This window comes from Genypterus blacodes, unplaced genomic scaffold, assembly GCF_046128005.1.
Source record: "Genypterus blacodes isolate CSIRO-AG114 ecotype Tasmania unplaced genomic scaffold, CSIRO-AGI_Gbla_v1 ptg000007l_1, whole genome shotgun sequence".
Lineage (NCBI taxonomy): Eukaryota > Metazoa > Chordata > Actinopteri > Ophidiiformes > Ophidiidae > Genypterus > Genypterus blacodes.
Window position 1 is genome coordinate 635,865 of NW_027466821.1, and position 23,122 is coordinate 658,986.

General features: G+C 40.2%; 2 protein-coding genes across 2 annotated transcripts; both read left to right on the forward strand.

The window, feature by feature from the left end:
• Positions 1-8,284: 8,284 nt before the first annotated feature.
• On the forward strand, positions 8,285-10,886 carry LOC143003264 (fish-egg lectin-like). The gene is made up of 5 exons (XM_076153834.1): positions 8,285-8,443; positions 8,752-8,988; positions 9,525-9,742; positions 9,861-9,979; positions 10,468-10,886. Exons 1-5 carry the CDS (start codon positions 8,389-8,391, stop codon positions 10,607-10,609), a joined length of 771 nt encoding a protein of 256 aa, XP_076009949.1. The 5' UTR covers positions 8,285-8,388; the 3' UTR covers positions 10,610-10,886.
• Positions 10,887-18,223: 7,337 nt separating this feature from the next.
• Positions 18,224-20,726, forward strand: LOC143003273 (uncharacterized). The gene is made up of 5 exons (XM_076153845.1): positions 18,224-18,379; positions 18,687-18,923; positions 19,211-19,428; positions 19,547-19,665; positions 20,154-20,726. Exons 1-5 carry the CDS (start codon positions 18,325-18,327, stop codon positions 20,293-20,295), a joined length of 771 nt encoding a protein of 256 aa, XP_076009960.1. The 5' UTR covers positions 18,224-18,324; the 3' UTR covers positions 20,296-20,726.
• Positions 20,727-23,122: the final 2,396 nt, after the last annotated feature.

Genomic DNA, 23,122 nt, shown 5'->3' on the forward strand with positions numbered 1-23,122 from the left:
AACCTAAAAAGAACAATTAATAGTCAAATTACATTTAAACATTCTAAAAAAGAACAAGATTAAAAGTGATTAATTCAAATCACCAATTGTTAAACATCTTCCTTATCTTTGAAAATAATGAAATAAATTATTTAAAAAAATAATCCTAGAAACACAAGAGGGGAACATTCCATAATAATAATAATACCAAAAATACAAAAATAATTATATGAATATTTTTTCCTGTCAAATACATGCACAAGTTTAGTAGAAGTATCTTAAAAACGTGGCACTAAAAGCAGTATCAACACAAATATTGCACTCATGCACTTAGTATTTCTTCCTACTTACTGAATATGTCACGGTCTGTCTTGTGTACTTCCAGTTTTATTTTGTAAATCTGTCTTGTCCATGTTCCTGGTGTCTTTACATCCTGCCCCCATGTGTTTCCCATCATTGTGATTACCTGTCTTCCCTAATGTGTTTCACGTGTGTCTCTTTGTCTCCTCCCCTGTCTGGTTGTGTATATGTACCCCTGTGTGACTTGTGTTCCTTGTCGCATCGTTGCCTTTGTCACGTCTGCTTCTGTACCTGCGTGCTGCTGCTACCTGTGGTACTTCTGTTACCCGTTCCTGTTTCCTGTTGTTCCTCTGTGGCACTACATCTAGTGTTTCCCCGTGCGCTCGACCTCCGTCTTATGCCTGTCCCCGACACCGCCTTTTGCCTGCTCCCTGGATACTTTTGCCTTTGTTAAATAAATACCTGTATCTATGAATCTGCACTTGGGTCCTCTGTTCTGGCATAACGTGACAGAATATGCATATGTTCAGCAAATGTTCTCACAATTTTGTGCAATATCATGTCTGATGTTTCATCTGGCCCTGTCACTAAGTTATGTTTAATATTTTATTGGCTGTTGCATCGCAATATCATTAAAATGTCCACAACCCAAAACAGTTGAGGTCACATATGAGGCCACTGTTATTTTGAGATCCATTTTTCTCTAAAGATATGGAAATGGCGGGGAGGCCAGAGGGTGGTGAGAGACAATATGCTGCACAATATGAATCAACACAGATAAATATGGAAAATTACCCTGTTTATGTTCTATCTTAGAGAAGCTCTATGAAACGCTTCTCTTATGCTCATTCCCAGTGTGATATGATTTGATTATATCCACCGTACGAGACGGAAACAAACAAAACAAACAAAAAGAAAACAATATGGTGCATTTTGCCGCAGCTTGTTAGGCTTCACATGTGTGATTTATGGATATTGGAGAGGGTTGGAAACCTGCAGGAGGCCGAGCTCAGTGAACTGGACCATCGGCCCAGGGCCCCATTTCACAACACATTTACTCAACAGGGTCCCCGTACTGAATCCTCAACTCAAGCTGCTGCTTTATTGGGTTGATGTTATGTAAATCTCTGTTAGTATTTGTTGGGGAAATATTTTGATAACACCTATTTGCAGTTTTAGTCTAATTAGTGTTGTGCATCATGTTTTTTTCACTTCTTTGACTATTTTGCTTAAGGCTCCCAGTTGACTTGACGCATATAAATATTCCTTAATGCGTATTAATGCTATGAAGATGCCTTTCGCTTCGCCATAGAGTTGTGGTTCACAACACAGCATCATTTCACATCTCTCTCTGTTCCAGCCACACCTGGCAAACTAAATCATTATGTTCACTTGATTGAGTGTTGTTGCTTCCTAGATTTTTAATGACTAGCTGTTTTACTAATCAGGTGTGGGAGAGCAACTAGAGCTGGAAAATATGCAGTGCTGGGCGACAAAAGGACTAAGGATTGGGAATTACTGTGACAGAAAATTTCATTTAGTTGACTACTTTTAAATTGTCAACTTAATTCATGATGAATATGAGATCCAGGGATTTGCACTGTTGTTGTCATGGTTTACACAGGCAGTTTCAGGAAGAACGTTTTCCTGTTTTGCTTTGCAGGAAGAGGATTGCTTAAGTCAACTGTCTCCTTTGTTCCTCTTCACTTTTCTCTTTTCTCATTGCGATTTCACCAGCAGTCACATTTCTGTAAAAGGCTAAAAACACCTTGTGTGTGTGCGTGCAAAAATTCATGGACACCTTAGATCGCCGCTGGCAGAAATGATAATGCTTTCATCTCATGTTGTCACTAGAGGCTGGTGTGTGATCGCATGTATGTACATGAGCACCACAGTCACAGGAAAAAGGTTTTCTGCAGGTGTAAATTTAAAAATTTGACTTTTGATATTTAGAATTGAAAATGGGATCCTCAGAACCAAGATGTTAATAACCGGTGTGCCTGAGTGTGTGTGTGTGTGTGTGTGTGTGTGTGTAGATCTTCCTTTCATGTTGAAATGTCCACACATGTCACTGCCGCCAGTGCCGCCAACTTTAATCCTGGCTCCACTGATTAAACCAGGAATTGATGCTCACCAATAGCAGCCACAGGATTCTACCAATCTTACCTCCAGAGGCTCCCTGCAGAAGTTGCTCCATTAGCTTTTTAGAGGTTTACTTTTAATGACATGCGGTGTAAATGAAGCACACATGGATGCAGCCTTTGGGTGATTCTGTCATGGAAGCTCAAAGGTGCAATGCATCCCAAAACAAGCTCCTTTCATAAGTCAGTGGCGATCATTTGTAATGAAATGAAGGCCTTTTTAAAACGCATTGCTCATGGCAATGACAACCAAATAAAAAAATGGACTCATTGTGTCATTGTGTCTCATTGTGAACCCCAAACTCATGACTTTAGGGTGTTTATAGAACTTAGAACTCTGCTTGCTGCTAGTGATTAGAGATTTTTGTATTTCACTGCTGGAATGCAGCAACGATGAGTTTCTGTGGGTAATAAACTTTAGTTTATGATCTAGTGTGAAATCTGTCTGACCACTAGAGGACTCTATTTCTTCTTCATCACTTCAGTCACTCTCCTGCCCTGCAAAGGAGCAGAATTTAGGGGAAATTCAAAGAAATGTGCACCCTCAATATTCATATCAAAGATGACATCAGCTAATTTCACTCACCGTAATGGATAGACAGATTATTGGGGTTTGTGTTCTATTAATATTTCTCAAAGACAGGGCATAGATACAGTACTTACAATGGTTCAATCCAAATAGGCAACATGCAGTGTCAGGTTAAAAGCCAGTACCTTCCTTGACTTAAGTGAACTCGTGTTAGAGCCTTTGGGGTGTGTCATCTGATTAGTGTTCCTGTCAAACAAGGAAATACTGGTGTGGGAACTGTGCGCAAATGTTTTTGAGTAACTCCCTGTAGATTCTATTGTAGATGGTATTATGTGATGTACTAGATACAGCTATCAAAAGGTCACAAAACAGTCACAGCAAAGACAGATGCCTCCTGCCAGTAAAGAAATGTAACATATATATATATATGTAACATATAGCCACAGAGTTTTCACCTCATGCCTCGTGCTTTCTCAGCTGAGGAAAAGCTACAAATGTAGCTATAACCTTCTTTTGTGCTATGCTTAGTAGTATGGAATGGAATGAGTGGAGAGACAAGAAAGTGAAACAGAAATGTGGAGAGTGCAGAGTCACGAGATTCCAACCAACAAACCCAACAAGAGCAGATCATTGTCAGTCAAAAACCTATAATATATCATTTCCTCAAGCAGCCTCTTTTTTAATTCAATCAAATGTAAATCAATTACTTAGAAATGACCATGGTAGTTTGGCTTTCACTTTAATGACAGCAGTGCAATAGTATCAACACAAACAACAACCTGCAACTGATAGATCTAAACATACACGTCTTACAGGGCTCTATTCTGAATCATCCATGATGTCACTTAATGTGCACTGCTCTGCACACTGAGGGAAATTAGCCGGTCTCAAGTACTGTCTCTTAAGGGCCCCCTCCTAAAAACCCATATCTGTTCTGATTGACCAGCTGTGTCAAGTTTGAGCTAGGAACACCCATAGATTGGGAAACACAGCTGCGAGCTAAACACTTGCTAGCCTGTACTTGCTGTCTGTGTGTAACCAGATGAGTAAATTGTAATGTAATGTGTTAAATGTTGATATAAACATGTAAGCCAGAGCATTGCCACAACATTGTCACTGGTGCTTAAATGTTGTCAACGTGTGCACATCTTGTTATACTGAGCTTGTTCTGTCACCCAGCATCAAACACAACAAATGTTATTCAGGACAGTGTGGACTTTCATTGTAGTGCATTTTGAGTCATCATTCTGTGATCCGTGTTCTGTGTTAGTATTTGTTGGGGAAATATTTTGATAACACCTATTTGCAGTTTTAGTCTAATTAGTGTTGTGCATCATGTTTTTTTCACTTCTTTGACTATTTTGCTTAAGGCTCCCAGTTGACTTGACGCATATAAATATTCCTTAATGCGTATTAATGCTATGAAGATGCCTTTCGCTTCGCCATAGAGTTGTGGTTCACAACACAGCATCATTTCACATCTCTCTCTGTTCCAGCCACACCTGGCAAACTAAATCATTATGTTCACTTGATTGAGTGTTGTTGCTTCCTAGATTTTTAATGACTAGCTGTTTTACTAATCAGGTGTGGGAGAGCAACTAGAGCTGGAAAATATGCAGTGCTGGGCGACAAAAGGACTAAGGATTGGGAATTACTGTGACAGAAAATTTCATTTAGTTGACTACTTTTAAATTGTCAACTTAATTCATGATGAATATGAGATCCAGGGATTTGCACTGTTGTTGTCATGGTTTACACAGGCAGTTTCAGGAAGAACGTTTTCCTGTTTTGCTTTGCAGGAAGAGGATTGCTTAAGTCAACTGTCTCCTTTGTTCCTCTTCACTTTTCTCTTTTCTCATTGCGATTTCACCAGCAGTCACATTTCTGTAAAAGGCTAAAAACACCTTGTGTGTGTGCGTGCAAAAATTCATGGACACCTTAGATCGCCGCTGGCAGAAATGATAATGCTTTCATCTCATGTTGTCACTAGAGGCTGGTGTGTGATCGCATGTATGTACATGAGCACCACAGTCACAGGAAAAAGGTTTTCTGCAGGTGTAAATTTAAAAATTTGACTTTTGATATTTAGAATTGAAAATGGGATCCTCAGAACCAAGATGTTAATAACCGGTGTGCCTGAGTGTGTGTGTGTGTGTGTGTGTGTGTGTGTAGATCTTCCTTTCATGTTGAAATGTCCACACATGTCACTGCCGCCAGTGCCGCCAACTTTAATCCTGGCTCCACTGATTAAACCAGGAATTGATGCTCACCAATAGCAGCCACAGGATTCTACCAATCTTACCTCCAGAGGCTCCCTGCAGAAGTTGCTCCATTAGCTTTTTAGAGGTTTACTTTTAATGACATGCGGTGTAAATGAAGCACACATGGATGCAGCCTTTGGGTGATTCTGTCATGGAAGCTCAAAGGTGCAATGCATCCCAAAACAAGCTCCTTTCATAAGTCAGTGGCGATCATTTGTAATGAAATGAAGGCCTTTTTAAAACGCATTGCTCATGGCAATGACAACCAAATAAAAAAATGGACTCATTGTGTCATTGTGTCTCATTGTGAACCCCAAACTCATGACTTTAGGGTGTTTATAGAACTTAGAACTCTGCTTGCTGCTAGTGATTAGAGATTTTTGTATTTCACTGCTGGAATGCAGCAACGATGAGTTTCTGTGGGTAATAAACTTTAGTTTATGATCTACAGTGTGAAATCTGTCTGACCACTAGAGGACTCTATTTCTTCTTCATCACTTCAGTCACTCTCCTGCCCTGCAAAGGAGCAGAATTTAGGGGAAATTCAAAGAAATGTGCACCCTCAATATTCATATCAAAGATGACATCAGCTAATTTCACTCACCGTAATGGATAGACAGATTATTGGGGTTTGTGTTCTATTAATATTTCTCAAAGACAGGGCATAGATACAGTACTTACAATGGTTCAATCCAAATAGGCAACATGCAGTGTCAGGTTAAAAGCCAGTACCTTCCTTGACTTAAGTGAACTCGTGTTAGAGCCTTTGGGGTGTGTCATCTGATTAGTGTTCCTGTCAAACAAGGAAATACTGGTGTGGGAACTGTGCGCAAATGTTTTTGAGTAACTTCCTGTAGATTCTATTGTAGATGGTATTATGTGATGTACTAGATACAGCTATCAAAAGGTCACAAAACAGTCACAGCAAAGACAGATGCCTCCTGCCAGTAAAGAAATGTAACATATATATATATATGTAACATATAGCCACAGAGTTTTCACCTCATGCCTCGTGCTTTCTCAGCTGAGGAAAAGCTACAAATGTAGCTATAACCTTCTTTTGTGCTATGCTTAGTAGTATGGAATGGAATGAGTGGAGAGACAAGAAAGTGAGACAGAAATGTGGAGAGTGCAGAGTCACGAGATTCCAACCAACAAACCCAACAAGAGCAGATCATTGTCAGTCAAAAACCTATAATATATCATTTCCTCAAGCAGCCTCTTTTTTAATTCAATCAAATGTAAATCAATTACTTAGAAATGACCATGGTAGTTTGGCTTTCACTTTAATGACAGCAGTGCAATAGTATCAACACAAACAACAACCTGCAACTGATAGATCTAAACATACACGTCTTACAGGGCTCTATTCTGAATCATCCATGATGTCACTTAATGTGCACTGCTCTGCACACTGAGGGAAATTAGCCGGTCTCAAGTACTGTCTCTTAAGGGCCCCCTCCTAAAAACCCATATCTGTTCTGATTGACCAGCTGTGTCAAGTTTGAGCTAGGAACACCCATAGATTGGGAAACACAGCTGCGAGCTAAACACTTGCTAGCCTGTACTTGCTGTCTGTGTGTAACCAGATGAGTAAATTGTAATGTAATGTGTTAAATGTTGATATAAACATGTAAGCCAGAGCATTGCCACAACATTGTCACTGGTGCTTAAATGTTGTCAACGTGTGCACATCTTGTTATACTGAGCTTGTTCTGTCACCCAGCATCAAACACAACAAATGTTATTCAGGACAGTGTGGACTTTCATTGTAGTGCATTTTGAGTCATCATTCTGTGATCCTTTTTACGTGATTATGTCAAAGCTGCAAAAAGAATAAATGAAATAATAAACCTTATGGATAACACGGATATCTTTACATTCAGGGCCAGTTAGGGATCAAAGGAAGAAGAGGATCTCAAAATGTTACATTTGGTTTTCCCTTGAGCAAGAACCAGGTCAGGGGAGACAAAAGGTCTTTGTAAAAAGGTTTGTGGAAGAATGCAAACATAAACATGTGTGTTGATCATAAAAAGTCTCCTGAGAGAAACACTTGTTGCATCGTTGCTGATTGAGTGCTGCAATGGATTTACAACCAAACCAAATGATGAATGGAGAATATTCCCAAAGGTATCATAATTCGCCTTGCTGTAAACATATGTATGTGTGTTTATATCTGTGTTTTGCACCCGTGTGAATCTTTTTGATGATGCATGTTGTGGAGGTGTGGAGACCGGCTGCAGCTTAAGAGGAGGAGAGAGACAGGAATAAGGAATAAGGCTCCCACTGCTGAACCAGTGGGAGCCCACATGATTAATCAGCAAACGCCATCACAGGCTCTATACACTCACACATTCCTGCCAGATTTCTGCGCACGGCACTGGAAGACCCACTGATGGCATTTAAATGTCATACAACAGACAGAGGACAGGTAGGGGAGAGGGAGTGAGGGGACGGAGACAGACAGGTAAAAGTAATGACTACAATCAAGATCAAGATACAGTATATGCTACAGAAACAAAAAGAAAGTTCTGTGGCTCTGTCAGAAATGTCAAATGAGACAATATCCCATGCAGCTCAAGTGGAGAAAAGTCTTTATAGGACTAGTGTAGATATTGACATTATTAGTTATATTAACAAATCAAATGACTGTGGGTAATGTTAAGGACTCAACGTTCATCCCAATGACGATGACAGGTCTAGGTTGGACATCTCGTGCAACTATGCTGACACCAGTCCTGAGAATGAATACCGGAGAGAGGCCAGTGAAAAAAAGAATCACTGCACTATGGTCTGAGGTTCCTCACAAATGCTGGACACACACGACACATGCAAGTGTGATCATCAACAAAACTTCTTTTCCATATTTGACTTTATGCCAAGTGGGCAGTTCGTTGAGGTGATAAAAAAAAGTATTTTAATCTTCATCTTCATCTTCATCTTCATCTTCATCTTCATCTTAATCTTTCTACTTAAGCTGCCAAACCAGAAGAAATACAAATATTTTTCATAACTTCCTTGTACTACAAACACAAAGCCGGTTCTGACAGACTACATGGTTCAAACCCATAGTGGAACTACAATATAAAAGGCAGCCATAACCTCAGTGCTGTAGGACTCACACAGGGTTCACCCAGATAAACAGACAGACATCCAGAGCTGCACAGGCTACTGAAACATGAAATCTGTTGCTGTCGTTGCACTGCTGCTTGGCTTCCTGGCCATCAGTCATGGTGAGTCAATTTCAGATGCTACATATTTACATTGCCTGGAACTTAGATATATTTTCAATTTAAACTAAACACATTAGGAGTGGTTTGGACGTGTATTTCTCTAAGTGAATATGCAGTACGCCAGCATCTACTCAGATCAGTGATGATTTCAGTCATGAGCAGTACTTATTACTTTTCATTACTATCATTAGTTTACTTTCCAATGTATGGTTAAAAAAATCCTAACATGTATAACTCCATGCTTGTCATGTCACCTGATACTGTCTTCAATAAAAATACTGTGGATAGTGATGATTTTCTCTCCACAGCTTTGACCTGCACGGAGGCCCCTCAACTGTTCAGAATGAGAGACATTGATGCTGGACAGGGGCAGGTGGTCGCTACAGATTTGTATAGTCGGGCCTTTTTCCTGAGTGGACAAAGTTGGTACAGATTGGGCACCGTTGCGATGAATCAAGTCTCAGTGGGACCTGCAGGAACCTGGGGCGTTGACAGAAGTGGCTATGTTTACAAATACATAGCTGGCAACTTCCAACGTGCAAGCAGTAAGATTTTGTTTTTCCTCTGCTACTGACAATTAAGATTTGCAAGGATCTAAAACACATTATAGCCATTCAAAATTGTATCAGTACTGATTCTTGGATTTTAGTGTTTCTGTGGGATTTTAGTGTGAGTTTATTTGATCTCATTGGGGGCGGCAGTATCACAGTCCAAAGGGATTCTGCTTGGGAACCGGAGGGTCGCGGGGTCGAGCCCCGTATGGACCAAGTTAGTGGACTGGTAGCTGGTGAGTTGCCAGTTTGCCTCCAGGGCACTGCCGAGGTGCACGTGAGCAAGGCACCGAACCCCCAACTGCTCCATGGGCGCTGTTTAAAGGCTGCTATGCACCCCCTCTGTAATGCATGCGATTTGCTGGGAATTGCATGCAAAATGACGATTAATAAAGTATCTTAAGCAGGAGTCATCAAACTGTATTCATTCAAGCCAGTTCAGTACATAGCTGTACATAGATGTTTGCAGTTTGAGTAACAGTACAACATCATGACTACTGTATGTGTTGATAAATGTTCTTTTCTTGTAGCTTCTCGTATGAGGCTTGTGGATGCTGGAGGAAATGGTCAAGTTGTAGGAATCTCTACATCCTCCGTTGCGTCCTGTCTTCCAAGTGGCTCAGCTGCAGCCTATAGTGGACGAGGCAACCTGGGCTTCAAGGGATTGAGAGCAGCCATGCAGGACTACAGCTGTGGCCCGTACGGATGCTGGGGAACCAACAGGCGACAGCAAGTGCTCTACTCATCGGTGGGATACTATTGCCAGAGCTGTTCTTTGATTGTTGAGAATGTTAAAGACACGCACTAATGCAACAATAATCTCAATGACAACTCATGGCCGTCTTTCAAATGTTGTTCTTTGACAGCTCAGCCCAACCAACTGTGGTGCTTCCTGGAGAGTCATTGGCGGTTTACTAGTAACAATTACAGTGGGAACTGACGGCTCTGTCTATGGAGTGAATAAGAATGGTCATCTCTTCCAAAGGTAAATGTCAACATGTCACTCCCTTGAATTATATAATGATAGAAGCACCCGTTAAACCAAGACTTCTGTCATTAGCCACTTGTCAGCGTGTATATTTGGGTGGGCCTGGACATGTTCAATTCTCTTTTGTCAAATTACTGACAGAAACAGGGGGTTTGTTTAAGAATAATTTTATTTGGAATGGGTTTATAAAACTGTTTGGTTGATGTTTGAAGTGTTGAAGGTATGTTCTGGCACGAAGTAGGCCAGCATATAGCAGAAGCACTGCAATACAAGAAACATAGACTTAAAAGGGAAGTCAGTGTAGGCAGGGAGATGACATTATCTGGGATTCATTTATCAAACCTCCTTGATAGCTTGATGCTATCATAGAACAACATTCCCAATCGAAGAGGTAATGGAAATTATCAGGATATCACAAATGATTTCTCATGCGTGAAATCAAATGATCTAAAGGTTGCGACTGTGTGATTTACATTTCTCAACAGAATCGGCGTCAGTCGCCGAAATCCACTTGGAAGTCGTTGGAACTATATCCGCACTTGCACGACCATCAAGAACGTGACCTATGACCTGAGAAATCTTAGGCTGCAGACCACCTCTGGCTTCCTCCTGCAGTGCAGAGTCTAATGTCACCACGACGGAACGACACACACACCAGCCTCCAGTTTTTCATGATTGATTGATTCACTATGAAATTACAGCCTTTCTCTGCACTTTCTTAACCATGTGTCTTCTGTAACTATTCCTTTCATCAGATTGTAACTTAACTTTACCTACTGTTGATTTAAATTGGGTGTTTATAGAACTTAGAACTCTGCTTGCTTTTAGTTAAAGAGATCTTTGTACTTAACTGCTGGAATGCAGCAACAATGAGTTTCTGTGGGTAATAAACTTTAGTTCATGATCTTCAGTGTGAAATCTGTCTGACCACTAGAGGACTCTATTTCACTCCAGCAGTGCTTCAATCACTTTCCTGCCCTGCAAAGGAGCAGTATTTAGGGGAAATTCAAAGAAATGTGCACCCTCAATATTCAGTAAAGTAGGTCTTAGATTGTCGGTTGAACTCTTGTAACTAAAATATATAAAACATATCACACACTTGCCCCAGTAGAATCATGACAGACACCACAGATCTATGCAGGCATTCATTCATATCAAAGATGACATCAGCTAATTTCACTCACCTTCTTTTCTGAAGCAGCTTCAATCGTGATGTGTAGTCATACCCAATTTGGCCTGCATATTCTCCAGTCACCAGAACAAGAAAACTCTCCAAAAACGCACTCTCCAACATGCCGATTAATAGTGTAATTGCTATTTTTAAATGTAATTTCTAACTATTTATTCATAAAGTTGAATAAACGCTCCCTCCCCTTGTCAACATACCACCCACAGTATATATTGTAGATGCTTGAAGTTCACTAAAATGTTTTTCTCCTCTGCGAGAACAATTTAATATGTACAGAGTTATAAACAAAGGTGAACATATCCTTCACCTTTTTGCTCGACGGTATAGTTTGATGTTCCTCCCAGTCAGGAGATGAGGAATTGGACTTGTTAGTCAGTTGGTCTGACAGTTTGCTCCATGGCATGATTTCCACATAGCAACAGGACAGATTCATACAATTTAGTACGGACATGTCCCACAATCTTTCCCAAAGCATAAGAAACATCAAAAGTTTATTGATGATGAGTTTCTTCTCATTTAAGAGACTGCATGAGCTTCACTCTAGTGCCACTGAATGACAGCTGACAGAATGACTTTGGCCCTTACAATGAAATTTGATGAGCACTGTCATTTTAAAGGAAAGAACATAACACCCAGTCGCAGTCCAGATCTGTAACAGGGCTGACCAGATTCTTTAAAGGAGCCAATGAGGAAGTTTTTTTAAATGAGAGTTCCTCTAACAGACACACTCCTTCTTTGTTTTCACGTTGGCATCTATTCACTGTGTACGTCGGATTCCATGTTGAGAGTAAAACACTTGTTGGAGTGGTTACAGATAATGATGAAATGAAATGAAACTCAGTTTAACCAGTTAGTCTTAACCTGTGCTTTGTACTCCTTTGTTTCCAGCCAGTTAGTCAATGTATCCATTGTTCTCTCTTCTCAACCTCCATGCAAGCGATTGAACTTGAATCACTTAATCCACAGGCTTCCCATGGTTTACACTGACTGGAGAGTTTATTATTGGACTGGTTTGTAGATTTGTTTCTTTAGTAGCCTACATTTAGGTGCTAAAGGTGTTAAGAAATGCAATGGTACATAATGTTGTCTACACATTTTTTTTTTGAGATATTTATGGCACTGTGTTGCAAAGAGATTGGCTGTTCTGACAGAGAATATTATAAATGAATTGTCAATACTTTTCAGCTTTATTTCTAACTGCAGGACTGCGCTGTGGGCCAGATTTTCCTTCATTGTATTCCTAACTTTTCACAAACCACAATGATACACATGTCTAACCAGGTGTGTAGGCTGCATTCGATCATAAGTAATTGATTGATATGATCGCTTATATGATAGATTAGGATGATACAGAGAGACTCAAGGAAACCAGGATCAAAAGGATTTAAAATCTCTGAGATACAGCTAATAATTTAGTCAAAAGTGGTTATTACAGCGGCACCATCAGGCCTATAGATGCTTACATTGAATTGGCTCTTCCCTGGATCATGTCCAACTTGCCCACCAAGTTGAATGAAAATCACTCAATCATTATGCTTCTAAACAGAAAATAACAATGCATAACAAAGCATGCCCCCTTTAATTGCAACATTATCTGAAAAATATAAATTGGTCACACTGACCACTCAAATGCGGAACATGACAAACAATTCAAATGTGTGAATGTGGTTGAATGTGGCTTGATGCTTTTGGAACCAATGCAGCCTAAATACAACACTCATTCATTTATGGCTACAGAATCGTATCATAAGCGTGAGGGCAGAGTTGTGCGTGTGTGCTCGTGTGAGTTGGGTGAATGGACTTGAGGTGTCGGGAGAAGTAGTAAAGCCTCTTATCATATCCTCCTCTGGCTGTATTGATCGTGTAGCTGAGCGTTGACACACACAGCTTGGGTGAGAGGAGAGGTTGAGATGAAACAATGCTTTAAATTTCAATGGAGAACAGGGACCGGCAGGGGGCTGCATGTATATGTGTGTGTGTTGGTAGAAGAGGAAGAATGACATCAGATGGTGAAGAGTAACAAGAGCACTCTGAGAGAAACAGGATCAAGCAGAAATGGATAGTAAAAAAAAAAAGAGCCTAAAGAAGGAGGACCAGAAACATCAGGAAATGTTCTATTTCCTCAACTTGACAGCTGCCAATGTGAAATGAACCTGTGCACAGTATTGTTTTAAAGTCAGGTCCACACCTGGTTCCAAATACATCCTAGTCATATAGATGAGGTCTACACAGTCGTCCATACAGTTTACCCAAATAGCCCTTTCACCTGTCACCAAGTTTTGTTTATTTTGTGATGATTGGCTTTTGTAGTGCCACTCAAAATCTAGATTACATTACCTTCCCTCAGATTATGGTATTGTTCAGCGAACATGATCCTCAAATGTCATGAGGTTTATTTCTTGTATTTCCTGTTGTGACACATTGTTTTACCATTTCTCAATGTTCCAGCATGGTAGCCATGTCCCCGTCCAACCTGTCTCTCAGGAACTACACAAAGCTGCACTTGTTCTATCAGCCTTTCCAAAAGTATAAGTGTATTGATGAAGAAGACAAAAAACATTCCACAAATAGCTGTTAATCAGAAGTATCTCAGACAAATAAGAATCATCTGGATTGTACAGCCTGATCTTGCTGCGAATTACATATGCATCTATTTCACTTTAATAAAATAAAAGGATTGTTTCTCCCCCCTTCTCTGTCTGACATACATTTTTCACTTATACACACTAGATTGCAACCCTCATACCTTCCTGTCCTGCAGATACACTGAGCTGAGTCCTCAGAACTTTCCATTGGACCTTTGCTGCCAGACGACCAGTCTATATTACATCTCACAGAGAGCAGAGGAGATAAGCTAAAGGCCTGAGGGAAGCATTTGGGAACAGTTCATTAAATGATAATACATGATATCAAGGAGACATAGATTTGGGGCACTAACCGAGATTATTGCACTCTGCCTCCTGCATATAAATATTTGCAATAAATGTTGAGTTCCCTGAGTTAAAAGAGTCTACAGCAATAGAGTGACACGAGGTTACACCAGCAGCCCAGCAGCACCAGACATGGAAAAACTTCCAAAAAACCCTTAGCCTGTAAGGGAAAAAAAAGGAAGAACAGGGACGTCGTGGTATTGAGAACAGTTGTTAGGGTCTTGACTTAGATCAGTCGTTGCCCCACCAGCATTCAATTGGGGATATTGACTCCAAATTGGGTCACGTTCAGGTTTATTTTATTAAAATACTATCAAAAATCGAAACTGCACACTAGGTAAAATGCATGGGTCACTCTAACAAATATATGTTATTATGTGTGGCTTGTGGGAGGGAAAGTCACAGTTTTCAGAAATGCAAATGACCACATGGCGGCTGAACTACGTGGAGAAGCTTGGTCTGTGCGTGAGCCCTCACATTTATGTCAGTTCAGCAAGGTTCTACTTCACCAAATCCAGTGAATGACTGTGAACTCCTTCCCTCAGTTTATAATATTGACTATTAGATATCATAGGTGCACTTTCCTATAAGGTACAGTAATCTTCCCCTGGAATCATGACAGAGAATCTTGTTGATTGTAAATGCTTCACTCTGAAGTTCTTTTATCTACCTTTGTTGAACACACTTATTGGAAGTCGCTTTGGATAAAAGCGTCTGCTAAATGACCGTAATGTAATGTAATGTAATGTAATGTGATTTAATGTAATGTAATATATGTGTTGTCATGGAACTTTGCAAAATCTATAACCTTGTGGACTAATGGTACTGTTTCCCCTCTACATGGCTTCTGTCAGACACTTTTCAAGCCCACTCATCAATGATGCATGAACCATTTAGATATGTAATTATAATTTAGCTGTTAGTTATGAGGACCCTCTTTGCCATTTGTGTTAATTTCCCCTCAAAATCTGCCCTTCATGACATGGATGTTCTATGTACTGTCCAGCACTGATAAATGGTTAGTGGCTGTCAGCAGGGTCTGTGTATAAATACACAACCAAAAGGCTCGCTGTCATGTGCAGTGACCAATTACTGCCCTCTCTCCTTTCCAGCAAAAGATAAAAACATGAAACAAGAGAACAACAGAGGGGGTGAGAAATCAGTTCTGCTAAGTGATTTAATAATAGATAGACAGATTATTGGGGTTTGCGTTCTATTCATATTTCTCAAAGACAGGGCATAGATACAGTACTTACAATGGTTCAATCCAAATAGGCAACATTCAGTGTCAGGTTAAAAGCCAGTACCTTCCAAGTACAAGTGCAAGTGAACTCTTGTTAGGGCCTTTGGGGTGTGTCATGGGATCAGTGTTCCCGTCTAACAAGGGACTTGTGCCAAAATCTTTTTGAATACTTTGAAACCCATGCCAAAGTTTAAATCAATTGGCGGCCTTGTAATGTGGTAACAAAGAAGGCGATTATTGCAGATGATTTGAAAGACATAATTATGCAGATTTATGCTTTGCAGTTAAAATGGTCATTTCTAAATATACAGTTGTGAAACATTAGTTAGAATCATTTCAGTAACCTTGTAGATTCTATTGTAGATGGTATTATGTGATGTACTAGATACAGCTATCAAAAGGTCACAAAACAGTCAAAGCAAAGTAAGATGCCAGTAAAGAAATGTAACATATATATATATATGTAACATATAGCCACAGAGTTTTCACCTCATGCCTCGTGCTTTCTCAGCTGAGGAAAAGCTACAAATGTAGCTATAACCTTCTTTTGTGCTATGCTTAGTAGTATGGAATGGAATGAGTGGAGAGACAAGAAAGTGAGACAGAAATGTGGAGAGTGCAGAGTCACGAGATTCCAACCAACAAACCCAACAAGAGCAGATCATTGTCAGTCAAAAACCTATAATATATCATTTCCTCAAGCAGCCTCTTTTTTAATTCAATCAAATGTAAATCAATTACTTAGAAATGACCATGGTAGTTTGGCTTTCACTTTAATGACAGCAGTGCAATAGTATCAACACAAACAACAACCTGCAACTGATAGATCTAAACATACTGTACACGTCTTACAGGGCTCTATTCTGATTGACCAGCTGTATCAAGTCTGAGCTGGTAACACCCATAGATCGGGAAACACAGCTGCGAGCTAAACACTTGTTAGCCTGTATTTGCTGTCTGTGTATAACCAGGTGAGTAAATTGTAATGTAAAGTGTAAAATGTTGATGTAAACATGTAACCCAGAGCATTGCCACAACATTGTCACTGGTGCTTAGATGTTGTCAACGTGTGCACATCTTGTAATACTGAGTCATAATTCTGTGTTCATTTTTACATGATGATGTCAAAGTTGCAAAAAACATAAATGAAATAATAAACCTTATACATGGATATCCTTACATTCAGGGTCAGTTAGGGATCAAAGGAAGAAGAGGAATACAAAATGTTACATTTGGTTTTCCCTTGAGAAGAATCAAGAATCAAGTCAGGGTAGACAAGGACAGTCTGTCTTTGTAAAAAGGTTTGTGGAAGAATGCAAACATAAACATGTGTGTTGATCATAAAAAGTCTCCTGAGAGAAACACCTGTTGCATCGTTGCTGATTGAGTGCTGCAATTGATTATGACCAAACCAAATAATGAATGGAGAATATTCCCAAAGGCATCATAATTCGCCTTGCTGTAAACATATATGTGTGTGTTTATATCTGTGTTTTGCACCTGTAAGACTAAAATGGACATTCAAACTGTTGCACACAAGACAGAAGTTGGCCTGTTGGCTTTAAACCTCTGTGGAAGTCTCAAAATGAAGCCATTATTTAGTTGTGTTCCTGTGTTAATGTAACTGTGCTTGGGTCTGTTGTTGTCCAGTTTCTAATAAGTGTTTAGGCAGAGACTGCAAAGGAATCTCAGGGCTAACCTTATCTTAATTTCAACATAAAAGGCCTACCACAGAAAGGAATGCTGCATGGTCTAACAATGTTCTCAGATGACCTCATACCTTAGTGTTGCATGGGGGGCAGTATAATAGGCAAATGGTGAAGGATGGTTTTCTCAATCCACTGACCTGTAGGCGAGGGACAAAGTAGTGGATACTTTCACACATCTCATTGTGTTGTCAGTGGGTGTTTCAAAGAACCGATGTGACAGTCTTTCATTGGTTGTGGCAAAAGTATGTAAATGTCCAGGATAAGGGTATTTAATTGGCCATTGTGAAAGAGGCTCTCTCTTCTATCTGCGCTCTGCTACCTTCTGCTCTCTTATATATGCTCTTCTACCTGGGGCTCTGTCTCCCTGGCTCTTCTCTTTTCCCTGATCCTTTCCTGCTCTTGCTCTTTCAGAAATGTCAAATGAGACAATATCCCATGCAGCTCAAGTGGAGGAAAGTCTTTATAGGACTAGTGTAGGTGTTGACATTATTAGTTATATAAACAAATCAAATGAAGGTGGGTAATGTGAAAGACTCAGTGATTCAGCGGAACTACTAACCTACTAACCATTTAACTGTTAACTTCCTAATAATAGCAAGTATTTGAAATGAATATGACACCCTGTACGACATGTCGGTGCTTCTTTCTACAGAGGGGCTTTGTTTCAGTCCATTAGCCTGACCTTCAGCACCTCTCCATAATACTTTGGGGTTTGCATGTGGAATAATAGCTAAGCTGTTATAGACAAAGGTATCATTTTGGATTTTCATTTTGCTGTTGTGTTTCCTTCGCCTTCTCTCTTTTAACATTATCATTTGTAAATACAAGCATGGTCTAGGTTGGACATCTCGTGCAACTGTGCCGACACCAGTCCTGACAATGAATACAGGAGAGAGGCTGGTGAAAAAAGGAAAAACAGAATCCTGCACTATGGTCTGAGGCTCCTCACAAATGCTGGACACACACGACACATGCAAGTGTGATCATCTAGTGTCATCAACAAAACTTCTTTTCCATATTTGACTTTATGCCAAGTGGGCAGTTCTTTCTACTGAAGCTGCCAAACCAAAAGAAACTTACAGTAAAAGAACAAATATTTTTCATAACTTCCTTGTACTTCAAACACATAACCGGTTCTGACAGACTTCATGGTTCAAACCCATAGTGGAACTACAATATAAAAGGCAGACATAACCTCAGTGCTGTAGGACTCACACAGGGTTCACCCAGATAAACAGACAGACATCCAGAGCTGCACAGGCTACTGAAACATGAAATCTGTTGCTGTCGTTGCACTGCTGCTTGGCTTCCTGGCCATCAGTCATGGTGAGTCAATTTCAGATGCTACATATTTACATTGCCTGGAACTTAGATATATTTTCAATTTAAACTAAACACATCAGGAGTGGTTTGGACGTGTATTTCTCTAAGTGAATATGCAGTACGCCAGCATCTACTCAGATCAGTGATGATTTCAGTCATGAGCAGTACTTATTACTTTTCATTACTATCATTAGTTTACTTTCCAATGTATGGTTAAAAAATCCTAACATGTATAACTCCATGCTTGTCATGTCACCTGATACTGTCTTCAATAAAAATACTGTGGATAGTGATGATTTTCTCTCCACAGCTTTGACCTGCACGGAGGCCCCTCGGCTGTTCAGAATGAGAAACATTGATGCTGGACAGGGGCAGGTGGTCGCTACAGATTTGCATAGTCGGGCCTTTTTCCTGAGTGGACAAAGTTGGTACAGATTGGGCACCTTTGCGATGAATCAAGTCTCAGTGGGACCTGCAGGAACCTGGGGCGTTGACAGAAGTGGCTATGTTTACAAATACATAGCTGGCAACTTCCAACGTGCAAGCAGTAAGATTTTGTTTTTCCTCTGCTACTGACAATTAAGATTTGCAAGGATCTAAAACACATTATAGCCATTCAAAATTGTATCAGTACTGATTCTTGGATATAAATGTGTCTGTTTGATTTTAGTGTGAAATGTTTCGATTTGATTTGATCTCATTGTGAAGCAGGAGTCATCAAACTGTATTCATTCAAGCTAGTTCAGTACATAGCTGTACATAGATGTTTGCAGTTTGAGTAACAGTACAACATCATGACTACTGTATGTGTTGATAAATGTTCCTTTCTTGTAGCTTCTCGTATGAGGCTTGTGGATGCTGGAGGAAATGGTCAAGTTGTAGGAATCTCTACATCCTCCGTTGCGTCCTGTCTTCCAAGTGGCTCAGCTGCAGCCTATAGTGGACGAGGCAACCTGGGCTTCAGGGGATTGAGAGCAGCCATGCTGGACTACAGCTGTGGCCCGTACGGATGCTGGGGAACCAACAGGCGACAGCAAGTGCTCTACTCATCGGTGGGATACTATTGCCAGAGCTGTTCTTTGATTGTTGAGAATGTTAAAGACACGCACTAATGCAACAATAATCTCAATGACAACTCATGGCCGTCTTTCAAATGTTGTTCTTTGACAGCTCAGCCCAACCAACTGTCGTGCTTCCTGGAGAGTCATTGGCGGTTCACTAGCAACAATTACAGTGGGAACTGACGGCTCTGTCTATGGAGTGAATAGGAATGGTCATCTCTTCCAAAGGTAAATGTCAACATGTCACTCCCTTGAATTATATAATGATAGAAGCACCCGTTAAACCAAGACTGCTGTCATTAGCCACTTGTCAGCGTGTATATTTGGGTGGGCCTGGACATGTTCAATTCTCTTTTGTCAAATTACTGACAGAAACAGGGGGTTTGTTTAAGAATAATTTTATTTGGAATGGGTTTATAAAACTGTTTGGTTGATGTTTGAAGTGTTGAAGGTATGTTCTGGCACGAAGTAGGCCAGCATATAGCAGAAGCACTGCAATACAAGAAACATAGACTTAAAAGGGAAGTCAGTGTAGGCAGGGAGATGACATTATCTGGGATTCATTTATCAAACCTCCTTGATAGCTTGATGCTATCATAGAACAACATTCCCAATCGAAGAGGTAATGGAAATTATCAGGATATCACAAATGATTTCTCAAGTGTGAAATCAAATGATCTAAAGGTTGCGACTGTGTGATTTACATTTCTCAACAGAATCGGCGTCAGTCGCCGAAATCCACTTGGAAGTCGTTGGAACTATATCCGCACTTGCACGACCATCAAGAACGTGACCTATGACCTGAGAAATCTTTGGCTGCAGACCACCTCTGGCTTCCTCCTGCAGTGCAGAGTCTAATGTCACCACGACGGAACGACACACACACCAGCCTCCAGTTTTTCATGATTGATTGATTCACTATGAAATTACAGCCTTTCTCTGCACTTTCTTAACCATGTTTCTTCTGTCACTATTCCTTTCATCAGATTGTAACTTAACTTTACCTACTGTTGATTTAAGTTGTCTGTGCACAAATTGTTATGCCTCACAATTTTTCTTTTGGAAACCTAACCGAACCAAAAACAAACACAACAAAGAAACAATTTAAACCCTGATTTGGAAACAAAGCAAACTCCATTTGCAAAATACATCCACATATTGATGATTGAATTCAGACTAGACAATGTTGTTTCGACTGGGCAATTGTTGCTGCCCAGGCATTACTGCTTCAATACTAGGAATGAGGGTCTGCATGCAAATAATAACAAATAAAAGAGCATTTGAACATGTGTTTTGTATCTATCCTTGCATATTGTGTAAATGTGAGTGCAAATGAAAACACCCCCCTCATTAATAATTGTGAGCAGCAGTTATTGTTGTGACATACAGTACCTGAATAACCTTTGTGAATCAATGAAATTGGTTGCATTACACAATCAAAGCTCAATTAGTTTCTCATGATATCATTTAAATTTACAATAATCATGAATCTTATTGAAATAATTTCCCTCCATTACTCTGTAAAAGTCGTCAGTAGCATTAATGACCCCCGCAGATGAGGGGCAGGCTGCCCATGTTTACCTTGGACGAATGTCACATATGAGAAGGGATGGCGCAGATCAGACTTAATGAGCTTTACAATTAGTGCTGTGAAGTCTTAATTGCAGTCGGTGGCCTGAGTGGTAATGCAGACTTATTGGAAAGCGATCTGTGCCCCTCCCAAGGTTGGAGTGTTCATCTAGTGTGTATGTCTTCTTCTGATTGGTTAAATCTGATGAGAGATGGCCGTGTTAACCTTGGAAGGAGATGGCTGACAGTGTTAGTGGGGGTGGGGGTGACTGGCAACAGAGACTGGGAAGGTATTGAAAGATTGACATGATGTCAGATGAGGTCAAATTCAAAAACATGTACTCTAACTATGAATGCAAAGAGTGGTTTCTTGTAGTATGGTATCTTCTCATTTAATCCACGATCCATGATTTACATGTTACCTCTTTTCATTTTGGGCTCTCTTTTTGAAACCGTCGCAAGAACTTAATGAGCAGAAAACACATTCATCTACTTTTGCTCTGCCTTGCTGCAGCATTACTTTGCGCACTTTGTGTAAACAGAAGACCGACCAAGCACAGTCTCCTACTCGCGTGTCTACCTGTTGACAGGTGAAATCAAATGTGTTGAAATGTAAATGTACACCTGTGTGGTGAGTGTGTGCTTTTAAATATGGTGAATGATGTGACTGAATAATTGTTGTATGTAAAATATTCACTGAAAGTTAACTGCCTACAAAAAAACAACAGTTGTTATCATACAGTCAAAACAGTTTTGCTGTCATGCATGCGATTGGCTGACAGAGGAGACAATGGTGGTGGGGATTGGTTGCTGCAGGATTAGACTGGAGATGACAGGGACAGTTGTCAGGCAATCAACGTTATTTCCAATTGCAGGTCCACACACATGCTTGAAGAGTGCACTAATTATACTAATGGACTGCCAACAATCATTATGGCCCAAAGTTAGAGACATCAGCCATGTTTGGAGAATGAAAAAATAATCAGTGAGAACTGTTTGTACCCTTGATATTTTGTCAGGGCAACATGGGCTCAGCGTGTGCACATGAGTGTGTGTGTGTGAGAGAGAGAGAGAGAGAGAGAGAGAGAGAGAGAGAGAGAGAGAGAGAGAGAGAGAGAGAGAGAGAGAGAGAGAGAGAGAGAGAGAGAGAGAGAGAGAGAGCATGTGAGATTTTGCAAAGGTAAACATACGAACACACACAGCATTCAGCATACAGACGATTTGGGGATTCGTCTGGATATGTGAGGATGTGTGTTGGTTCGTGTGTGTGTGTGTGTTTGACCTTCACATTTAGTTGTAGAGCCATGACACTTTGATCTTGTTAAAAACAACATAAATATATGTATTTGGATATCAAGGTGGTTGCCATGGAAACATGGCCACACACTTTAAGTCTGTATCTTTCAAAAGTAGATGGAAAAAAAGTGTTTTATACAACAGCTTTCATACGTCGTAACAGGCTTTCAAACCGAAAGGAAACAAGCAATATGTCAACATCATCATTCTAAAAGATGTCTGATTCACTCTGTAACTAATGGAATGTAGATTAGTGAAACCACCTGATGCATGTTTGGTTGGAGTGAAAGCCTGATTCGATGTGGCCCTCGTGCCGCTCTGCTGGGTCACTAGCATCAAGTAGTGGGACCGTATACATCATACATCTCCTTTCCAGGCCCACTTAAATGGATGATGCTCACAAAGTAGATTTAACATTACAACATGATGTTTGAGGAAGAAAGAAGTTCAATATTTAACCCAATGAAAGAAAACAGTTGATAAAATAAATGCCAGCAACCCAAATTACAATCTGTTCTTGCACACCCAATTTCTATTGGTTCTGGATTTCTGTCCTGTCTGTTGTCCTTAGCTGCACCACACCCCTACCCCCCTTTTTTCCCACCACCTGGAGTCTATTTTAATCAGCTTATATAACCTTATCAGTGGCAAAAGAATGTATCTTAATTTACTAATCATTTGCTTAATTAATCAGGTAATTAGAGCAATCAAGAGTCAAAGCATGGAGACCACACACACACACACAGACACACACACACACAAGAGAAGGCATAAAAGTCTAAGCACAACAAACGTTAAGTATGTGGTAGTGGCTAAATGA